The sequence below is a fragment of the Callospermophilus lateralis genome, chromosome 15, assembly GCF_048772815.1.
Source record: "Callospermophilus lateralis isolate mCalLat2 chromosome 15, mCalLat2.hap1, whole genome shotgun sequence".
In the NCBI taxonomy this organism is placed as follows: Eukaryota; Metazoa; Chordata; class Mammalia; order Rodentia; family Sciuridae; genus Callospermophilus; species Callospermophilus lateralis.
Window position 1 is genome coordinate 43740582 of NC_135319.1, and position 18793 is coordinate 43759374.

Consider the following 18793-nt stretch of genomic DNA (forward strand, 5'->3'; position numbering starts at 1 on the left):
CTTGGGAGGCACCTGGGTTCGAGTGCTGCTCTTCCAGCTGTGTGGCCTGGAGAGGGCTGCTTACCTCTCTGAACCACAGCTTCCTCATCTGCAAAATGGGCACGAGCCTGGTACCTTCCCCAAGAGGTGCCCTGAGGATTCCAGGGGATCAGGCACCTGGCACCTGCTGTGCTGGCCGTAATCGCAGCTGATGAGACAGCCACCAACGCTGCCGGCAGCAGCGGGCTCCAGCTGTCCTCGCTCACGGGCAGAGGGACCTCTGTAGGCTTTGGGAGAGGGCGGGGCAGGGTGGTTGAGGGAGAGGGTCGAGGTCTGTGCTCCAGCCCGGGGCTGCGCAGGCGTCACCACCCAGTGGCAGCGAGCTGAGCTCCACCAGCGCCCGTGCCTCCCGTCGCTCAGCCTTTCTCAGCCCATTTTACAGATGGGGGCACTGAGACTCGGGGAGGGTGGGTCACGTGCCCCCTGGCCCCTGGTTGGTGGCAGATGCTCTTCCCACCACCCTCGTTGGCCTGGAGCCTGGGTGGTCCCTCCCCCCCATGTGACTGAGACCTGGGGACCTTCTTGAAGGGCACATGCTCACCCGGCTGGACTGAGCTGAGGCGGAGGCTCTGGGTTTGCAGCCAGGGTGGTTGATTGACGCTTCTGCTCAGGGGACCACATCTGGAGCAGCTAGGCCTTCCGAGACCTGTCCTCAGGAGATTTTGAACCCCAGGGGCTGCCCTGCACCCCAGGACCTTCCCAAGCTGGGACAGGGCAGGGCCTCTTCTCTTTTCCCCTCAGTCTCTCTGGGGGCCAGAGCCAGCAGGAAGAGGAAGGCCAGGGACCGAGCTGACCTTTTATCCACGGCAAATACTAGAGTGGGCGCAGCCGCCCCGATTCCAGGGACAGAATCTCTGGGGACCGAGTGGGCGCGAGACTCCGCTTCAAAACGCAGGGGCTTGGGTGGGGAGCGCAGTCCAGCAGAGGGGACCCAGTGTCCCCTTCCCTCAGTACTGTCACCTGGGTCAGCAGGAGCAACACCTCCTTTCCAAGTCCACCCCAGCCCGTGGCGACCAGGAGGGGCTGGGGACAAAGACAGGTGCCACCTCAGCTGTAAGTGGATCGTCTAGTCCCGGGAGCAGGGCTCTTGAGCAGCATCGTCACTCGTAGCTAAGGACCACACTTGAAAAGGTCACTGCCTTCCGGCTGATTTTGCACGTGGGTGGTTTTTAAGTAGCTGTCACTTGGCTGCGCTGCCTCCTCCCTCCACCAAAAGGGTTTTCCAAGGGAGACCCCTGGCGAGTTGGGGGGCTGTCGGCAGCTCCCCGCACAGGCCGCACCGGGTGGGGAGAGGCGGAGCCCAGGACCAGAGGGACAGGGCCAGGAGCAGGTGAGAGGGGCCAGGTGATCCCTTTCATCCACTGCTTGTTGGTTTTTAATAAAGAAGTCAAACTCGGTTTGTAGATTTCCCATTAGGGGACAATAAGCTTTTGTGGAGGGAGCCGCTGAATTAGAACTAATAGCAAACGCAGCGCCAGGATCCGGGGAAATATCACCGCTAATAAGTTTCTGCCTCGTGCTCCGTGGCTGACATTCCGCGCCGTCTGGTGCAGCCAGGCAGAAGCTCCAGGGTGTGTACGGACACTTGTGCCCGTGCCAGGGGCCAGGGAGAGGTCCAGGGGTGCCGCTGGGGCGTGGGACATCAGGGCAGTCCTGGGACAGCCAGTACCAGGGCTGAGGGACCAGTCAGCGTGAGCCAAGGGACAGGTTTGCAAAGAACTGGAGCGTCCCCTTTCTGGGCACCCACGACCATAGCGGCTAGGGGTCTCTGAAGCCCCGAGGGGTGGCTGGCCAGGCAGCGTGTCCTCTTTCCTGGTTGCCTGGCCAGAAAGGACTCGGCACAAGGGCTTGGCCCAGCCCCCTCCTCTGGGGGAGCCCTCAGCCCCCTGAGCCAGGAGACCCTGGGAGCAGGACCTCCTGAAGGCTGTGGCTTAGAGACTGCCCGGGGCTGTCACTTGGCCCCCTCCTGGACTCTGCCCTGCGCTCTTAGGTCAAGGGGGAAGGCTGCAGGGCAGGGGGCCGGAAGCCCCTGGGGTGAAGAGGACGGTGTGGAGGAGCAGCGGGTCAGAGGCAGGGGCTGCAGGTGGCTCTGGGCCTCCAAGACGGGCCTCCCCAACCCATGACAGTTTAGCTCCTCAGTCCAGCCCCGCCCTCGCCTGCTGAAGGCCTGACCAGAGGAGGGAGAGCTCCAGGAAGGGGCCAGGCCCCTGGCTGGGGTGGGAGCCCTTGTCCATGTGCGTGAGGAGGGTCCAGCTGGCCCTGCCTGCAGCCCGCCCCGGGCAGGATCTCAGGGTCTGGGAAGGACCCGTGGCCAGCCACTGCACACTCCAGTACCTTTGGGGCTGTGGCACTCCTTTCTTCCTCCCTTCTAGCAGGGTTTCTAGAACCTTCCATCTTTGTCTTGCTGAGCTGGGAGGGAAGGCCCATGGGGATCCCAGCGTGAGGTCTGAGGAGCCCAGGGTGGTGCTGGAGTGAGAGCCAGGGACGCAGAGTGGTGGGCAAGTCACTGCTGCCCTCACTCCCCGTCTTTGCCCCTCGAGTCCTGCCTTGCTCCTGGAACCTGGGCTTGCCAGAGGGACACCCCCCGGCCCTGGTTACCTGTAGAGGCCAGAGCTCCTCAGAGCCACCAGGCCCAGCCTGCTCCCTTTGGCCCACCTTGAACTGCCGCCCCGCCTGACCGGCTCCCTGGCCCCAGCTACCCGCCCACTCTCCTTCCAGGATGAGAACGACAACCCGCCGACCTTCAGCAGGCCCGCCTACTTCGTCTCTGTGGTGGAGAACATCATGGCAGGTAGGCCCCTCAGGGAGTGAGGGGCGGGGCAGCCAGCAGCCTCGGGCACCTGGAGGCCCCCTCCCGGCCTTGCACACCAATGTAGGGAGGTCCGCGGCCACCTCTGTTTCCCAGGCCAGGTGTCCTGTGACAAGTCAGGAAGCCTTTGAGGACCTCTGGTCATCTGCCACCAGCAGCTACGTAGGCAGCAGCCACTATGTGCAGATCTCCCCTGGGCGCTGGGTCCCTGCTCTCTGGCAGCAGGAAGAGGATGGTGGCAGTTGACAATTAAGCCATGTAGAGACAGAGTTCTGAGACTGAGGCGCTGGGAGGCGTCTAGGAACCAGGACTCCCTTGAAGAATGGCCTTGAGGTGTGTTCCTAGGTGAGGTGAGGACAGGAGGCTCCGCCCTGGGCCACCAAAGGTAGCAGGACCCAGCCTGCAGCCCTGGTTCCTCCCAGGTCCACGCCCGGCTCCAGGGCATCTGCTCTGCCCTGAGACAACCTGGTGGTCTCACCCTGAGGCCAGAGTGTGCTCTGCTCTGGGGACGTGCTGTGTCAGGAACTGTCACACCACTGCATGAGTCAGAAACCGCCAGCACGGAGACAGCTGGATCAGGGGCACCTGGATAAGCTGGAGTCAGGCACCGTGAGGTGCAGGGCCCACTGGAGTTAGGGGTGGCCTTCCAGTGGTACCACAGGCCTTTTTTTGTGGGGTGCCGTGTACCAGGGATTGAACCCAGGGACACTTAACCACCAAGCCACATCCCCAACTTTTATATATATATTTCATTAGAGACAGGGTCTTGCTAAATTGCTGAGGCTGGCTTTGACTCGAGATCCTCCTGCCTCAGCCTCCCAAGTCACTGGGACTATAAGTGTGTACCACTGCGCCCAGCTCCATGGGCATTTTAAAGAGAACCTCTGGGCACCTCTCTGGTGTCTGACGATTAGCTAGTCAGGTGCCAGGCCATGCCCATCCCTCCCCTCCCTGTGACCGCCACACATCCCCAGGAGGTGCCATCCTCCAGGAGCGTGTGGGGAACTCCCATGGGGTCTTCACTGTGGTACCTAGTTCTCTTCCTGAGCGAGGGCGTGTGGACGACAGGGCACAGTAGAACTTGTGTACCTGTGCTCCTGCTCAGAGCAGGATGGACCAGGCAGGTCCCAGGCCCCTGGCCACCTGGAAGGGGCCACCATCACCTGCCTGACCCCTGACCTTCCCATGCTCAGCAGAGTACAGAGAGAGCAAACTGCGGGCCACGGTGCCCAGCGTGCTCCCTGCCCAGGGGTCCTCCCCGCGATCCCACAGGGAGGTCCCGTCTGCAGAGCAGGAGGCTGAGGCTCAGACAAGCCCAGGCACTCTCCGGGCCCATGGTCTCCAGCGGGGGTTAAGCTGAGCCTGGGTCTGGGCCAAGGCTGCTGTGGGAAGAGCTGATCCCCCACCCAGGAGCGCGTGCAGCTGGGGATGAAGGTGAAGGCCTTAACTGGACATTAACGAGAAAATAAAAACCCTTATAAATTCCCCCTCGAACAAGATAGAACAGGACCCAAATTGGATGCAATAAAGGTAGAATAATTTAATATGGAGCTTCGTTTCTTTTTGACTCAAAAGTGAAAGGTGGTCAGTCTGAGCGTTTAACGAGGAGGCAGCTGGCAGGGTGAGGAGGTCGCGCTGAGCTTCTGGGGTTGGGAGAGAGGGCAGGCCACCTCCCCCAGGGCCCCCGGCTGCCCCCTCTGACGGAGCCTCATCCCACACAGCACAGGGTCTGGGCCAGGAGGGCAAGTAGTTGGGCCTGGCCACCCCTGGAATCCCCCAGGGGGCAGCTCCCTACCTCCCTGAGGCCTCTGCCAATCCTAGCCCCCAGGGCTGGGACTGGGGGCCCAGGTGAGCCATTCCCCACCCCCTTTTCTCCTGGAAGGAGCCACCGTGCTGTTGCTGAATGCCACCGACCTGGACCGCTCCCGCGAGTATGGCCAAGAATCCATCATCTACTCCTTGGAGGGCTCCTCTCAGTTCCGGATCAACGCCCGCTCGGGTGAGCCCCCGGGCCCTGGGGCCCTGCACCCTTGGCCTCACAGGGCCGGGGGCTCCTCCCTTCTGTCTGGAGCAAGCCCACGCTGAACACTCGGTTTTATCCCTGAAATTTCCACGGGAGTGTGATCCCTGACCTTACCCCAAAACCACCTCGGCGTGAATTTTTCCACTCAAGGACGTCTTTAAGGGCGAGGAGTCCTATTATGTTTCAAAAACCTGTCGTTTTACACACAGGTGGTCCAACACACCTCTTCAGGGACATGTCTACTCGTGTCCAAGTGTCCCCCTCCCTCAGCCACTGAGCTGGTCCTTGACCTGCTCCTCAGACACACCTGCATGCCAGAGGACTGCTGGTGGATTAAGTTAGTTATCACGGGAAACAAGCTTAGAGTGGGTCCGTAGAAAGTTCTGGAACACTACTATCCTCATGTTCTTTTGTCTGTTCACCTAGGGCCCCACCCCAGCTCCCTGCTCAGCCCGGGCATCTCTGTCCTCCTTCTCCGGTTCTCTCTGAGCCTTCCTCCCACTTTCTCTGCTCCTTGAAGCAGGAAGGAGGTAAAAAAGAGACAGAAGAAAAGAATGAGAGACCCTGGGCTGTTCCCAGACCTGAGGGAATCTGGGGTCTAGTCACCAGGAACCCCCTGCTCTGAGCCAAGTGCTGCTCTAGGCCCTGGGGTGGAGGGGAGGAAGACGGGACCCTCGCAGAGCCTGCGAGACACCCACTTCCAAGTACCCACTTCTGTCTGAGCTCAGGGAACTGCAGACGCCAGCTCTGGGTGGCTCAAGACAATGGAGACACCCAGCCGCCCAACACGGTGTGCAGACAGCCTTCCACGGGCCGGTTCTCGGGCCAGGTCCCTTCTAGGTCAGAGCACCTGGGGCATGGTGCCACGCGGAGCTCCTAGGCCAGGCCTGGAAGTGACGTGCCTCACTCCTGCCCATTGGCCAGACCAGGCGATGGCCCCGCCCAGGTGTGAGGGAGCCTGGGAATGGCACGCAGGCCTGGGGGCCCCTTTCCAGGAGACTCTACCTGGGGAGCGAACAGGAACTTAGGGGACCCTGGGCGTCCCTGCCATGGGTGATCAGTGGCTCCCCGTCAGAGTTGGCCTCAGTCTCCCCCATCTACTTTCCCTGGGAGCTTCGGAAGAGGATGGCTGGAGCCGATGTCCACAGACGGCAGAGGGATCCCAGGGCCATCCTGAGCCTCTCCTTCCACCTCTGAAAACGCAGAGGCCTCCCTCCCTGCTCTCGGGAGCGTCCACTCCAGCTAGCCACCCCCCACCCTCCCCCGTTTCCAGAAAGCTCTGAGCAATGCGGTCATTCCTCGTGATCAGCAAGGGAGGCTTCCAGGACCCGGCGGAGACCAACGCGCTCCCGACCCTGGTGTGAGATGGTCCGGGACCTCTGTGCGTGCTCTGGTGGATTTAAACCACCTCTAACTTACACCACCAACACCATGTGAATGCTGTAGGAAAGCTGTTCTGTTGTATTATGCAGGCAGTCACGAAAAGAAAAAAACTACGCCTCATTCCAGATGCAATTATTTTTGCCTAATTTCTGCTTAGTCAAATGTGCAGCGGTGGAAACTGCAGACACAGAGGGCAGACACAGAAGCCGTGTCACTAACTAACCTCAACCAAGCTCTGTTCTCAGCTCTCTGACCTGCGTCTTCCCACCCTCCAGCATTAGCCCCATTTTCCAGATGAAGAAACCGAGGCACAGGAGAGGCTCCGAACTCCACTGAGGACTCACAGAGCTGAACTTGGGACTCCAGAGCCCCAGTGTTAAACGCTGCGCCACGGGAAGCCACGTTGGAGCCCGCGGTGCCACCCAGATGGAGTGTGGCCCCGCCCTAGCCTCTGTGTCAGGGACTCCGGCTGCAGGGCGGGCCCTGTAATGATGACAGGGACATTTTCTGCTGCCTGAACACAGCTCCTCCAGCTCCAAAGGTGGAAGCCTTTTCCTCTGAGCTCCTTGGTCAAATTAGCCAGGGCTGCTGCACAAAGGTGGCCTTAATTGGATCTAATTTCCCAGACAGGAGAGACCATCTATCATGCCGTCAAGTTCATGTTTAGAACTTTTTAGAGATTAATTTCCTCCTCGCCCTGCCAATTAACTGACACCACCCCACTGGGGAGCTTGGCTCAGTGGGCAGACCTTCGCCAGTCTTTGGTCCCTGGCCTGAGTACCTTCCCCGACTTCTCCCCACACCTCGCTTTCTGCTCAGCCCTCGATGGTCAGAGAATAGGCCAGGTGGCCCTCAGGACCATCTGACCCAGCTCCCTTGCTTTATGATCGAAGAAACCAAACACAGAGAAGTGAGGCCACTTGCCTCAGGTCACACAGCTCAGGAAAAGGGGGAGGAAAAAAAAAAGATGGATAGGCCATAGACCCTGCCCTTGGGGAACTATGACAGTCCACTGGAAGGAAGCCATCGTTTTCTGAGCGTCGGGAGTGTGGCCTGTAGTCACTTCATCCTCACAACAGCTCGAGAAGGCATGCGGTTCTCCATTTTACAGATGAGAAAACTGAGGCCCACCCAAGGCCAGGCCCCTGGGAAGGGTGGAATCAGAATCCATCGGGGTCTCGCTGTCTTCATAGAGCAGGCTCCCTTCCCGCTGCCCTGGGGGCTGGTTAGCAGCCTGGCCGGGAGGCCGGGAGGCCGGGAGGCCGGGAGGCCGGGAGGCCGGGAGGAGGTCGGCCCTACCAGCGCACACCCGCTGGCCTGTGAACTCCGCGTTCAGTGCCATCAAGTCGTAGCTTGAACTGGGCCTGGGGGAGCCTTACACTGAAATCAGCCAACGCCCCCCCCCCCCGCCCCCTTTTGGAAGCCAGTTGTCACACACGTGCCAGCACACCCCCACCAAAGGTGACATCCGTCCTTCCGTTTTGCCAAAATAACAAAGAAACACCAAAAACAGCTGACAGGAATCGTGGTCTGTTCTAAGAGTTTCTACTTAACGCCGTCACTTGTTTACACACTAAAACAGTCAAGGTGATGTGACTGTGCTGTTCCCAGGGTGATCAGGAAATGGCTTTGTGGCCATCTCAGGGTGCTGTGGATCCAGCTGCCGGGGACTGGGCCACCAGCAGGCACGCGTGGGACCTGGCTATGTTAATCCCACAGCAGCCCTATAATGTCCCCTTGGGCCTGATGAGGAACTGGGGCAGCAGCTCTAAGTGACTAGTTCCAGGTGATACAGTAAGATAACGTCAAGCCTAGGCCAGATTCTCTCTGGCGGAGTTGGAGGCCCAGTGGCCTCCTTCCCTGTTCTCCCACCCCTTAGCCTCCAGAATCGGCCTTGACTTCACACCGCGGGGGTGTGATCACCATCCCATGGTCCCCGAGCCCACAGACATGCACTGCCCTCGCAGGCGTCTCTCCCGCACCCTGGCCCTGCTCCTTCCCTCACTCTCCCTGGCCCACCCGGACCCCCTGGCTCACCCTCTCCTCTCTCTGGCAGGTGAAATCACCACCACGTCTCTGCTCGACCGAGAGACCAAGTCTGAATACATCCTCATCGTCCGAGCAGTGGATGGCGGCGTGGGCCACAACCAGAAAACGGGCATCGCCACCGTGAGTGCCCACCCACCCCATCCACGCGCTGCCCGTGCTGACCAGGTCACAACCCCCAGCTCATTCCCAGGTGTCCCAGGCCTCTGAGCAGCGTGGGGCATGGAGAGCAGGGAGGGGGCAGATGCCACCTCCTCATCAGCCTTGGGCCATCGCAGCGACCGAGGGGAAGAAGGGGCGTGCCACCTGGGATGTGGGAGCACTGGGGTCGGGAGGCACACAGGGCCCCCAGGGCCAGCAGGGGAGGGGGCAGAAGGCCTGAGCCCCAGAGGCCCCTCTGCCTTGGCCCCGACAAGCAGTGGTGTGCAGGGAGGGGCGCTCGGCACAGGCAGCAGGCCCTGGACGGTCCCTGAGGGCTGTTCCCGTGCCCACCCAGCCCTCGTGATGCTGAGAATTGGTGCCTGGGATTCCTGCCACGAGCCAGTAGGACCAGCAAAGGCTCCTGGTCACTTAGGGGGGGACTTGGGGGTCCCGAGTAAGCTCTTGGCTACAGAAAGAACAGGGAAGTGGGGAGCAGAAAGGCCCCTGTGGGAGAGGAGGAGAGAGGACAGGGGGCGGGCGCTCCAGCCCTCCCCTCGTGTGCCCCTTCTGCCGTCCTGGGCTGTCCCCGGGGAACCCTCTGCTGACCGCTCTCCATCGTCCTCCCCCATCCTTGCCACTCAGAGGGGCGGAGGCTGGGACTCAGCAGAAAAACCCACTGTGCTGGCTCCGTCCAGGGAGGCCCTGCTAATAGGAATCAGAGCCCTATAAATAATTCACCTGGTGGCAGGTGAGCAGGAAGATTGCTCGACTCGTAGCCGGGAATGGGAAGCTCAAGGGATTCTGTCAGTCCCCGCCCTGTCAGTCACCTCCAGCCACGATCGGGGATGGCAGGGAGAAGTCCTCGGTCACAGCGGACACTTCAGGGCCGTCCCATCCATTCTGTGCCTCCAGCCTCTCCTCCTGAAGGGACCTGGCTCCGTCCGTCCTGTCCTCAAAAGACCCTGACCAAGGCTCCCAAATTTGATGAAACTGGTATAATTAACTCCAAGATGGCCGTCAGCAGGCTGGGGCTGGGGCTCAGTGGTAGAGCACTTGCCAAGCACCTGAGGCCCTGGGCCCGTCCCCGCGCTGTCCCCATCTGTCCTGCCCTTGGCCACCTCAGCGAAGCGTGTCCCACAGCGCCCCCTGTGACTCCACAGGTGAACGTCACCCTCCTGGACATCAACGACAACCACCCCACCTGGAAGGAAGCCCCCTACCACATCAACCTGGTGGAGATGACCCCTCCCGACTCGGACGTGACCACGGTAGGTGGGTGGGAATAGGGTCCACCAGGCTGCCCTTCCTAGGGGTGGGTGCCTTCCGACCTCCGTCCCTGGGGCTGTCTGCATGGGGCTGACGGACACGCTTCCCTCTGAGCCAACTCTCGGAGCAGACTTCTAGAAGCTTCTTTGCATGATGAAAGGTAGTCAGAGATCAAGGGAAAGCCCTCCCCCAGCTTCCGGTGTTAGTGGAACAGTGTCGGGGGGGCCAGGGCTGAGGTTGTGGTCACTCTTGTCCTGCAATCCCCAGACTCTTGCCACCCACCAGGAGAGCCCCGACCCTCAGCTGGGCCCAGCGTCTGTCCTTCAGCACCTGGTGCCCACAGCCATCAGCCTGGCCAGCTCCCACCCGTGCTGGCCCCAGGGATGGCCCCCGGGGTCAGAGTCCACTCCAGGGGTGCTCTGGTGCAGCACCCCCAGGTTCCCAGCTGGTGACTGTGTGCACGTACCTCCAGGTGCCCCTCAGGGTGGGAGGGGAGGTGTGGCCAAAGCACTGGGCCTGCAGGATGGAGACCAGCCTCCAGCGCGGCAGGGTGGACCGCCCCAGGGACCTGCCCTGCTCTGTCACCCCCCTGGGCCTCTTCTCCCCCACCCTGGTGCTCCGTTTGGCTTAATTTGGTGGGACTGGTCCCCAGCTGTCTGCCCCGCTGCCACCCAGCCAGCCTGGTGATGGGCATGAACTGTGACAGCCCTAGTGTCCCCATTCACTGCCCACCTGGGACATGTCCACACCGTGCCCAGGGCTCCCCATGGATGCTCCCACCCTCAGCCACCTCCTTCGGCAGGGGATTCTTGCCGCCATTTTACTACAGAGGACAGACCCTGAGCTTCCGGGACTTGCCCAGGTCCCTGGCTAGTGAGAGGTGGCATCAGGACCTGGACCCGCTGTCTTCCTGAGACAAGGGATTGGAAAGCACCGGCCTGGCCCTTAGGTTCTACCCAGCAAGTGGCCCGTCCTGGGAGCTGGGCGTTGACACGGGATGGGACACGGGTCAGGGCTTTGGGATCTGACTGCCCAGCGGCCTGCCCACTCACCCCCACACCATCAGCCACACCCCCTAGTGACAAGTGCCCTGGGGACCCAGGTGGGAGAGGATGTCACCTGGAGGCAGGACAAAGACGAAGGAGGGGTTGGTTGTCACACTTGTCCCCTCCACGTGCTCAGGATCTGCGTGACTCCCAGCTGCTGGGTGGTGTCCCCTCCCGGAGGCCCCAGTGCAGCAGGGGGTCAAGGACGAGGGGTCTGGCGGCTGTGTTGTTCCAGGTCCCCTGTGTTGGTGTGGCAGGCCAGGCCCCTTGAAAACCACCCTCCTGGGCCATTTGCTGGGTGGGACTCAGGCCTGGCATTCTCTGCTGCCACCTGGTGGGCAGACTGGGGACGACCTCCCGTCCCAGCCTGGGACCCAAGAGCTGGGGCCGGGTGCCACCCCGGAGCCCATGTCTGCTTATGTTACCTTTGCTTTACGCTTCGGGTGACAGAGGTGACTCTACAAGGAACTGGCTGCACAGGACACCAGCCTGGGGCACATGATCAAAGCCCGCCTGTCAGGCACAGAGGGGATTTTCCAGGTGGGGTCTGCACTTGATTTGGGGCACTTTTGAGCCTGGTCCACATGGCCCTCTCCATGTTCTGCGGAGCCATGAGCAGATATGGATAATAGGCTGGGGGCCTGCTTGGCACCCGTCACCCTCCTGTCACCCTGTCACCCTCCTGCTCACACCCACTGCTGGCTCCCCTCTCAACCTGAGTCCTTATCTCAAAACCACCAGGACCTGCCCCGTGGGGACCCCTAGCAGACCCCTCACCACAGCAGGGGCCTGCTGTCCCTCCTCAGGCACAAGACGGGCAAGGACTGGAGCACTGGAATTTTTCAGTGTCCCCTGGTTACATTTGAGCCAGAAAAATAAAAGTAATGACTCAGATGTGCACAGCAGCAGAATCAAAATTAAGCCCTGTTATATTAAACATCCTCCAAATGTAATATGGAAATCTAATGTTTGTGGAAGTTTTATTACATTCTGAGGACCAATTCTAGAACTCTTGAAAATGTTCCAGAATTCCCTGGAATTCCCAGTTAGGTATGATTGCCAGGAGATGGGAAATCAAGGAGTTTGTACCCGGATCAAGTTGGTCATGGCAAAATAACTTCAAGAATAGTCATAAAAATACTTTAAATGTTATGGCCATTAAATCTCAGTGTGTGTAGGTGTGTGTATGTGGGAATGTTTAAATGCCTTCGAGGGGGGCCCCCAGAGCCTTCCAAGGCCCCAGCCCCGGTGAGGAGGGGTGTGGCTGGTCACGGGGAAGGTGGCTGCAGACAGAACAGCCAGCCCAGAGGTCAGGTGACAAGAAAAGTGTGACATTTGAGGGGGGCTGGCTCACATCCTGATCATGTCCCACCGCACACCCCGCCATCACACACAGGTGTGCACACCCCGCCCACTGGCCTGTCAGTTCCCCGCCCCACTCACCTCTTCCCCACCCCAGAGCCTTTGCATAAGCTCCTCCCTCCCCCAGAATGCTCTGCTTCCTCTCCCCCACCACCGTCAGTCTCCTCCATCTGTCCCAGCCGGGAAGGTCACCTGGTAGAGAGGCCCTCCATGCCTCTGCCCCTCTCCTGTGGTTTTCTCCAGGTCCCACAGTCCACGCTTGCGCCTTTGGTTGCCCGGTATTAAGAGGTGGCTAGTTTGGGCAGCTGCTGACACCAAAGAGTCTGGGTTCTCATTCCAGCTCCACCACTTCCAGCTGTGTGACCTGGGCAAGTTACTTAACCTCTCTCTGTTCCAATCCTCTCACCTAGAATATGGAGATAGTAAGAGCCCCAATCTGGTCAGAGTCGGTATGTCCCAATACTCGCAGCACTGGTGGACAGTGAGTGGCCAACATACGGCAGCCACCGCCACGGCCACCTCCCTCCCTGCTGCAGTCCCGTCTGTGTGTCCTTCACAGCACCAGACACATTGCAGGTGTTTGAAACCTGTGTCCTGGAAGGTCTGGTCTGGGGAATGTCTCTCTTTCCTCCCTCCCCAGCTGGGCTGGCTCTCCCTCTCCTGGACACTAGGGCACATGGCCCAGGACTGTCCCAAGGGTCCCCTCCAGCACAGCGCTGGCCACGGCCCGGGAGCCCGAGGCTCGGGAGATTGCTCCTGGTGATTTTCCGGGGCTGGAGTCTTTGCTCAGGTGCTTTGGGGGGGGGGGTCTCCCACCTGCATCTGTGCGCCAGGTGTGACGGGCACGGGCACCGGCTCACTCTGTCCACCTGCTGGGCACGCCCTCGGGAGCGGCCGTCCCTCTGCAGTGAGCTTTGGGCCCAGCTCTCCCCGAGGCTCCTTCTGCCTCCTTCAAGGACCTGGCTGATGGGCGTTGATTTAGAGCCTTTCAAAGCCCTCAGCAAAATAAAGGAGAGGGGAGAGGGAGAGGATGACTCCCCGTCAGGCCGGGAGACAAAGGACGAGCATGAAATGGGGAATAAATGAGGGAAAGTGGTGAGATTCCCGAAATCGCCCGGCGGGGAGTCTGCGGGGGCCCCCAGCCCACGCCACGACCGGGGGACACCCAGGGCCCGAATTCCTGCCACCCCCCAGCTAGGGAGCGTCTACCTGGCACCTCTGGCACTTGGGGGAGAAGACGAGAGCCCCCCACTGGTGTGCAGTGGGTCTCCCGCGTGGGCCCAGGACGGGTCCTTTCCCCCGGAGCCTGTCCCCGCCCGAGGGCCACCATCCCTCCTCCTCCTCCGACCCCAGAGACCTGGAAGGGCAAGGCGCGCCTCCTCCTTCAGTGACAGGCCTGGCCTGGCTCGAATTGTGCTCCGGGTGCCCTGGAGCCTCGTTTCCTTTTGCAAAATGGGGGTGCTGGGGTCCCCAGGATGGAGGCTGGGGACACGTGCCCACGGCCCAGTGATGGCACCTCCGGCCTGGAAGGTGGGATGCCCTCCCCCAGCCCCTGGTGCCACGGGCTGGGAGGGAGCAGCCTGGGGGGGCTGGCTGCCTGTCCCCCTCCCAGCAGGGACCCCAGGTCCGGCCCCAGCATCAGCCTCCCTCCGGGGGCAGCTGGGCGCCTCGGCCAGGGCAGCTCATCTGTCTGTTCCGCTCGAGTGGCCCCAGAGGCACCTCTGGCTGGGGATTAAGCCAGAGGAGGGACAGATTCTGCTGCCAAAGCATAAAGGCCTCACATGGATCATGATGGAGGAGCTGGCGGGGCCCGGCTGTCATTGCCGAGTGTCCTGGAGTTAAGAATGACACTCTCCTGATGCGGCCCGGGGGACTGCAGTCACCCTCCCCTGGCTCTGATCCCGTCCTCCTCTGGTGCCATGATGGTGTTTGAGCACAGCAGGTGGAGGAGCTGAGGGTGGCAGCCACTGCTGTCCCCAGAGTGTGAGCTGGGCTGGCCCCAAGGTTGGTGCTGTGTGACCTTGAATCTGGCCTGGGCCTCTCTGGGCTGTTTGCCCCTGCAAACTGGGGCCCAGCCGCGGCTCCCTGTCCATCCTGTCATCCACGATGTCGCCGAGGCCCAATTCTTTCCCCATCACTCCACAGTCAGCAGCTCCAACGCAGGGAAGAGAGGTTTGGGGATGAGGCACGGTTTCACTTCCAAATCCTTCCCAAGCTCAGCCCAGGTTCAGACGCCCCCCAGCCCCCACGCACAGATCTCCAGGGTCAGGGAACTGCAGGACCACAGAGCCATGAACTTGTCCCTGCGTGCCTGGAAAGGACGGACACGCAGATGAGCTGGCAGTGTTGCCTGCTGGGCTTGAGGGACCTAGGACTGGGCACACCCCAGCTCAGCTGTCTCCTGGCTTCCAGAGGTTGGGCACCTCACTGAGCCTTCTCTGTGGAATGGACATAACATACATGTCCACCTCATAAGGCGGTTGACAGTGCATGGAGAGAGCCTAGTGCTTCTGAGACACAGGCACCTGCTGGCGCAGGTGAGTGCTAGGTGCTAGGTGCTATACACAGGTGGGTGCTAGGAGCTATACACAGGTGGGTGCTAGAAGCTAAGTGCTATACACACAGGTGAGTGCTAGGTGCTAGGTGCTGTCACAGGAGGGCACAGAGACGCCCCCTGCACTGGGCTCAGTGAAGGGTCTGTTCCCTCCGGGCAGGTGGTGGCCGTGGACCCAGACCTGGGGGAGAACGGCACCCTGGTGTACAGCATCCAGCCTCCCAACAAGTTCTACAGCCTCAACAGCACCACGGGCAAGATCCGCACCACCCACGTCATGCTGGACCGCGAGAACCCCGACCCCCTGGAGGCGGAGCTGATGCGCAGGATCGTCGTCTCTGTGGCTGACTGTACGACCCCCACCCACCCTCAGAGCCCTCGGCCCTGGGGGGCTGGGGAGACCCCTGGGATGGGTCCTCAGGAGGGCTGTGCCTGGTCACCAGGAGGAGAGTGACACCTCTGTCCAGCTGGACCCCCAGAGCACCCAGGGAGGGGCTGGGGAGGGGGCAGGGCCCAGGCTGCCTGGGGAGGGGCTGGATGCAGGACCCTGACCTGCCCCTCCCTGCCCCTCTTCTCTGGCTCCATCCTTCCCTCCCCTGGGCCTCCCTCCCCGTGCTCCAGGTGGCAGACCCCCCCTGAGGGCCACCAGCAGTGCCACCGTGTTTGTGAACCTCTTGGATCTCAATGACAACGACCCCAACTTTCAGAACCTGCCTTTCGTGGCTGAGGTGCTGGAGGGCACCCCTACGGGGGTCTCCGTCTATCAGGTGAGCATCCCTCACCTCGTCCCTGACAGTCGACGGGTGGCCGGGGGTGCACTCTGCAGGGGGACAGGGTTGCCAAACAAGACCCCCAGACGGTGTGCAAGGCACGCCAGGCAGGAGAGATGGGGCTGGACGGACTGGTGGTGGCCCCCAGGTCTGGGCGGGTCCCTCTCAGGCCTGGCGGAGGGCTGGCCCACAGGGCGGATCCAGAGCACAGGGAAGGCCCGCTGCCGGAGCCCGCGTCCAGCCTCCAGCTCTGACCTCACCTGATTTGCAGGAGGTTTTAAAGAAACTCACTCAAGACTCTGTGGCCGGGAACAGGTGGGGCCCATCCTCGACACGGCCCTCGGCCTCCTGCATCATCCCTTCTAGTCAGAGAGACCCTAAAGGTGCCAATTCAGGGGAGATGATACCCTTTTAGAAATTCTGGAAGGTCCTCCTGTTAACATAGGCTTGGGGCTAGGTGTTGTTGCTCAGCGGCAGACACTTGCCTAGAGTGTGCAAGGCCCTAGGGTCCCTTCGCCCCAAGTACTTACTGCAAAACAAAACACTTGGACTTGGAAGGCCCAACACCATGGGTGTGGATCCCAATTCCACTACCCATGTGCTGTGTGACTGGGAGCACACTACTTAACCTCTCTGAGTCTCAGCCCCCTGGCTTGGAATTGGAGATAACAGTAGTACCTTACCTGCCTGGCCACGCTATGGCCATCCAACCAGACGTGGGTGTCAAGCAAGCTGCAGGAAAGACACAGCGGCTGTGGTGTCGTGTCCATTGTAGTTTGACGTGAGAGACTGTGGGATCAGGGTGACCTGTCCCCATTCAAAGAGGGGAGAGTCGTCTGCCAGGATCCCAGAGTGGGCAGTGCCCACTGGCTGCTGGGCCTCAGTTTCTCCACCTGTAAGAGACTGAACCTCTCAGCAGAGCGCTCTCCCCGGGCCCCCAGCAGGGGGAGCCTCCACCCAGGGAACCACAGCCAGTCCCCAGGGAGGCTCCCCAACAGATCAGGAGGCCGGAGGGTGAGAGGTGGACGAATCCCCAAACCCTGCTCTCGGGGGCTCGCAGACAGCAGGGAAGGGGATGCCCACCAGCGCACCCCTGAGAAGCGGCTCAGAACCACCAGGAGCCCTTTGGGGGAGCTGGCAGGGTGTGGCTCAGAGACTGTCTTCACACGGGGGAGGGGCTCTGGGGTGAGCTGTGTGGTCCCCTGGCCCCATCTAGGGGCTCAGCAATCAAGATTTCTTTTTTATTTGTTCTTTTTAGATATACAGGAGAGTGCGTTTGACATGTTGTACACACATGCAGCACAACGTAGTCTAAGTAGGGTCTCATTCTTGAGGGTGTCCATGGTGTGGAGTTTACTGCCGTGTGTTCATGTATGAACAGAGGAAGGTTGTGTCTGACTCATTCCACTGTCTTTCCCACACCCTCCCTTCCCTTCATTCCCCTTTATCTAATCCACTGAACTTCTATTCTCTGCCTCTCTTGTTGTGTGTTAGCATCTGTATATGAGGGAGAACATTTGGCCTTTGGTTTGGGGGGACTGGCTCATTTCACTTAGCATGATAGACTCCAGATCCATCCGTTCACTGGCAAATGCCATAATTTCATTCTTCTTTATGGCTGAGTAATATCCCATTCATTCATCTGTTGAAGGGTCTTTGAACTGGCCAACTGCTCAAGCCAGCATCACAGGCTGGAGGACAAGGGGAGATTTCTGGGCCACTGGAAAGTTTGGGGAACCCAGGGCCCGCTGGAAGGAACCTGGGAGGACTTCCTCAGGGGAAGTCCTAGAAAGTTCCAGAAAGTCCCTTCCCTGCCCACCTGCAGCCTCGCCCAGTGCTTCTGGACGGCAGCCCACCTGGACATCTGTCAGCTCTCACAGGCTGTCCTTAGAAAGCCTCCAGGAGGCACACTGGGGACAGTGGCCTGGCACCTCATGCAGCCTGTCTCCTCCCTCAGGTGGTGGCCATTGACCTGGACGAGGGCCTGAACGGGCTGGTGTCCTACCGCATGCAGGTGGGCATGCCCCGCATGGACTTCCTCATCAACAGCAGCAGCGGCGTGGTGATCACCACCGCCGAGCTGGACCGCGAGCGCATCGCCGAGTACCAGCTGCGGGTGGTGGCCAGCGACGCGGGCACGCCCACCAAGAGCTCCACCAGCACGCTCACCGTCCGCGGTGAGGAGGCGGCCTCCTGCGGGGGGGGCGGGGCATCCATACTCACCACGGTGCCCACTGGCCACGGGCACCCTCCCCAGCTGGACCCTTCAGCACCCCACAGCTTGCCCATCTCTGCCATGCTAAGGATGCCAGCAAAGCCTGTCCCCACCTGGCCACTGCCATCAGGGCCCCAGTCCCTGCCAAGGTCCCCCCACCCCTCCTGGTCTCTGATCCCAGGAGACACAGGGAGGTTGGAGCGGGCCCTGGGACCCCAGGGCAGGAGCTGGCCGGGGAGGGCGGGGGGCTGTGGAGGGAGCCCTCTGTCTTGGGAGGCCAGGGTTTCTCTGGAGAGTGGAGGAGTCTCCCCGACCTGGGAGAAGGCAGCCACAGGCCCAGGTTCCCCAAGATTGTCCCCCTGAACTGATCCCCAGGGCCCACCACACCTGGGGCAGGGCCCGGGTGGAAGACATTCTCATCTGCTTGGGATGTGCCTTTAATCGTCCAGACAAGGTGGGACACTGACAGGAGCCATGGCCACCGGGCCAGGACTGACTCCAGGGAAACAAGTGCCGAGCTTAGACTGGACGGAGACGGGTCCCCTCAGCCCGGTCCGACCCATCTGGCTCCTGTGGCTCCACAGGCTGTGGGGGAGGGAGCTCAGCGCAGGCACGTCTGCTGGCCCCCCACTCAGGACCTAGGACGGAGGCCAGATTCTCTGTCCTGTCGACCCACAGCTTGTCCCTGGGCGCCTGGTGCCAGGTCAAAGACCTGCTTCTTTACCACGATTAACAGGGAGCTTGTCCCGCTTTCAGAGGGGACCCCGAGGGCCTCTCCCCAGGGCTCAGCAGAGGCCACAGCGTCCCATGAGCCCATTACTGTTCCTGCTGGTACCACAGGGGGTAGCCAATATGGTGGGGCCGTTTCCCTATGAAGGTCACCCCAAGCCGGTCAGCCTCGGGAAGAGAGGCCCGGCACGTGGAGCAGGGGAATCTTTAGGGGAAACTCAACCTTGTGGGGGAGGAGCCCTTCACACCCCAGGCCTCCCCAAGAGCCCAGCCCCTCCATTCTGTCCCTGGGTCTTTAGACCAGTCCCTTGGCTCTGAGCTTCTGTATCCCCAGCTTGGGGCTGTGCCCGAGGGTGCCCACCTCCTAGGGATGCCCCGTGGCCTGCGTGGGGTGCTAGGCGGATGGCACT

At 61.0% G+C, this 18793-nt stretch overlaps 1 protein-coding gene across 1 annotated transcript in view; it reads left to right on the plus strand.

The window, feature by feature from the left end:
- The window catches only part of Cdh23 (cadherin related 23), a 335818-nt gene that overhangs the window by 222156 nt on the left and 94869 nt on the right, over positions 1 to 18793 (plus strand). Inside the window, exons 18-24 of the mRNA XM_077105309.1 lie at positions 2758 to 2830; positions 4731 to 4847; positions 8311 to 8423; positions 9602 to 9709; positions 14830 to 15019; positions 15291 to 15436; positions 17397 to 17616. Of these exons, the coding sequence (XP_076961424.1) occupies positions 2758 to 2830; positions 4731 to 4847; positions 8311 to 8423; positions 9602 to 9709; positions 14830 to 15019; positions 15291 to 15436; positions 17397 to 17616 (967 nt within the window). The remainder of the gene's footprint in view (positions 1 to 2757; positions 2831 to 4730; positions 4848 to 8310; positions 8424 to 9601; positions 9710 to 14829; positions 15020 to 15290; positions 15437 to 17396; positions 17617 to 18793) is intronic.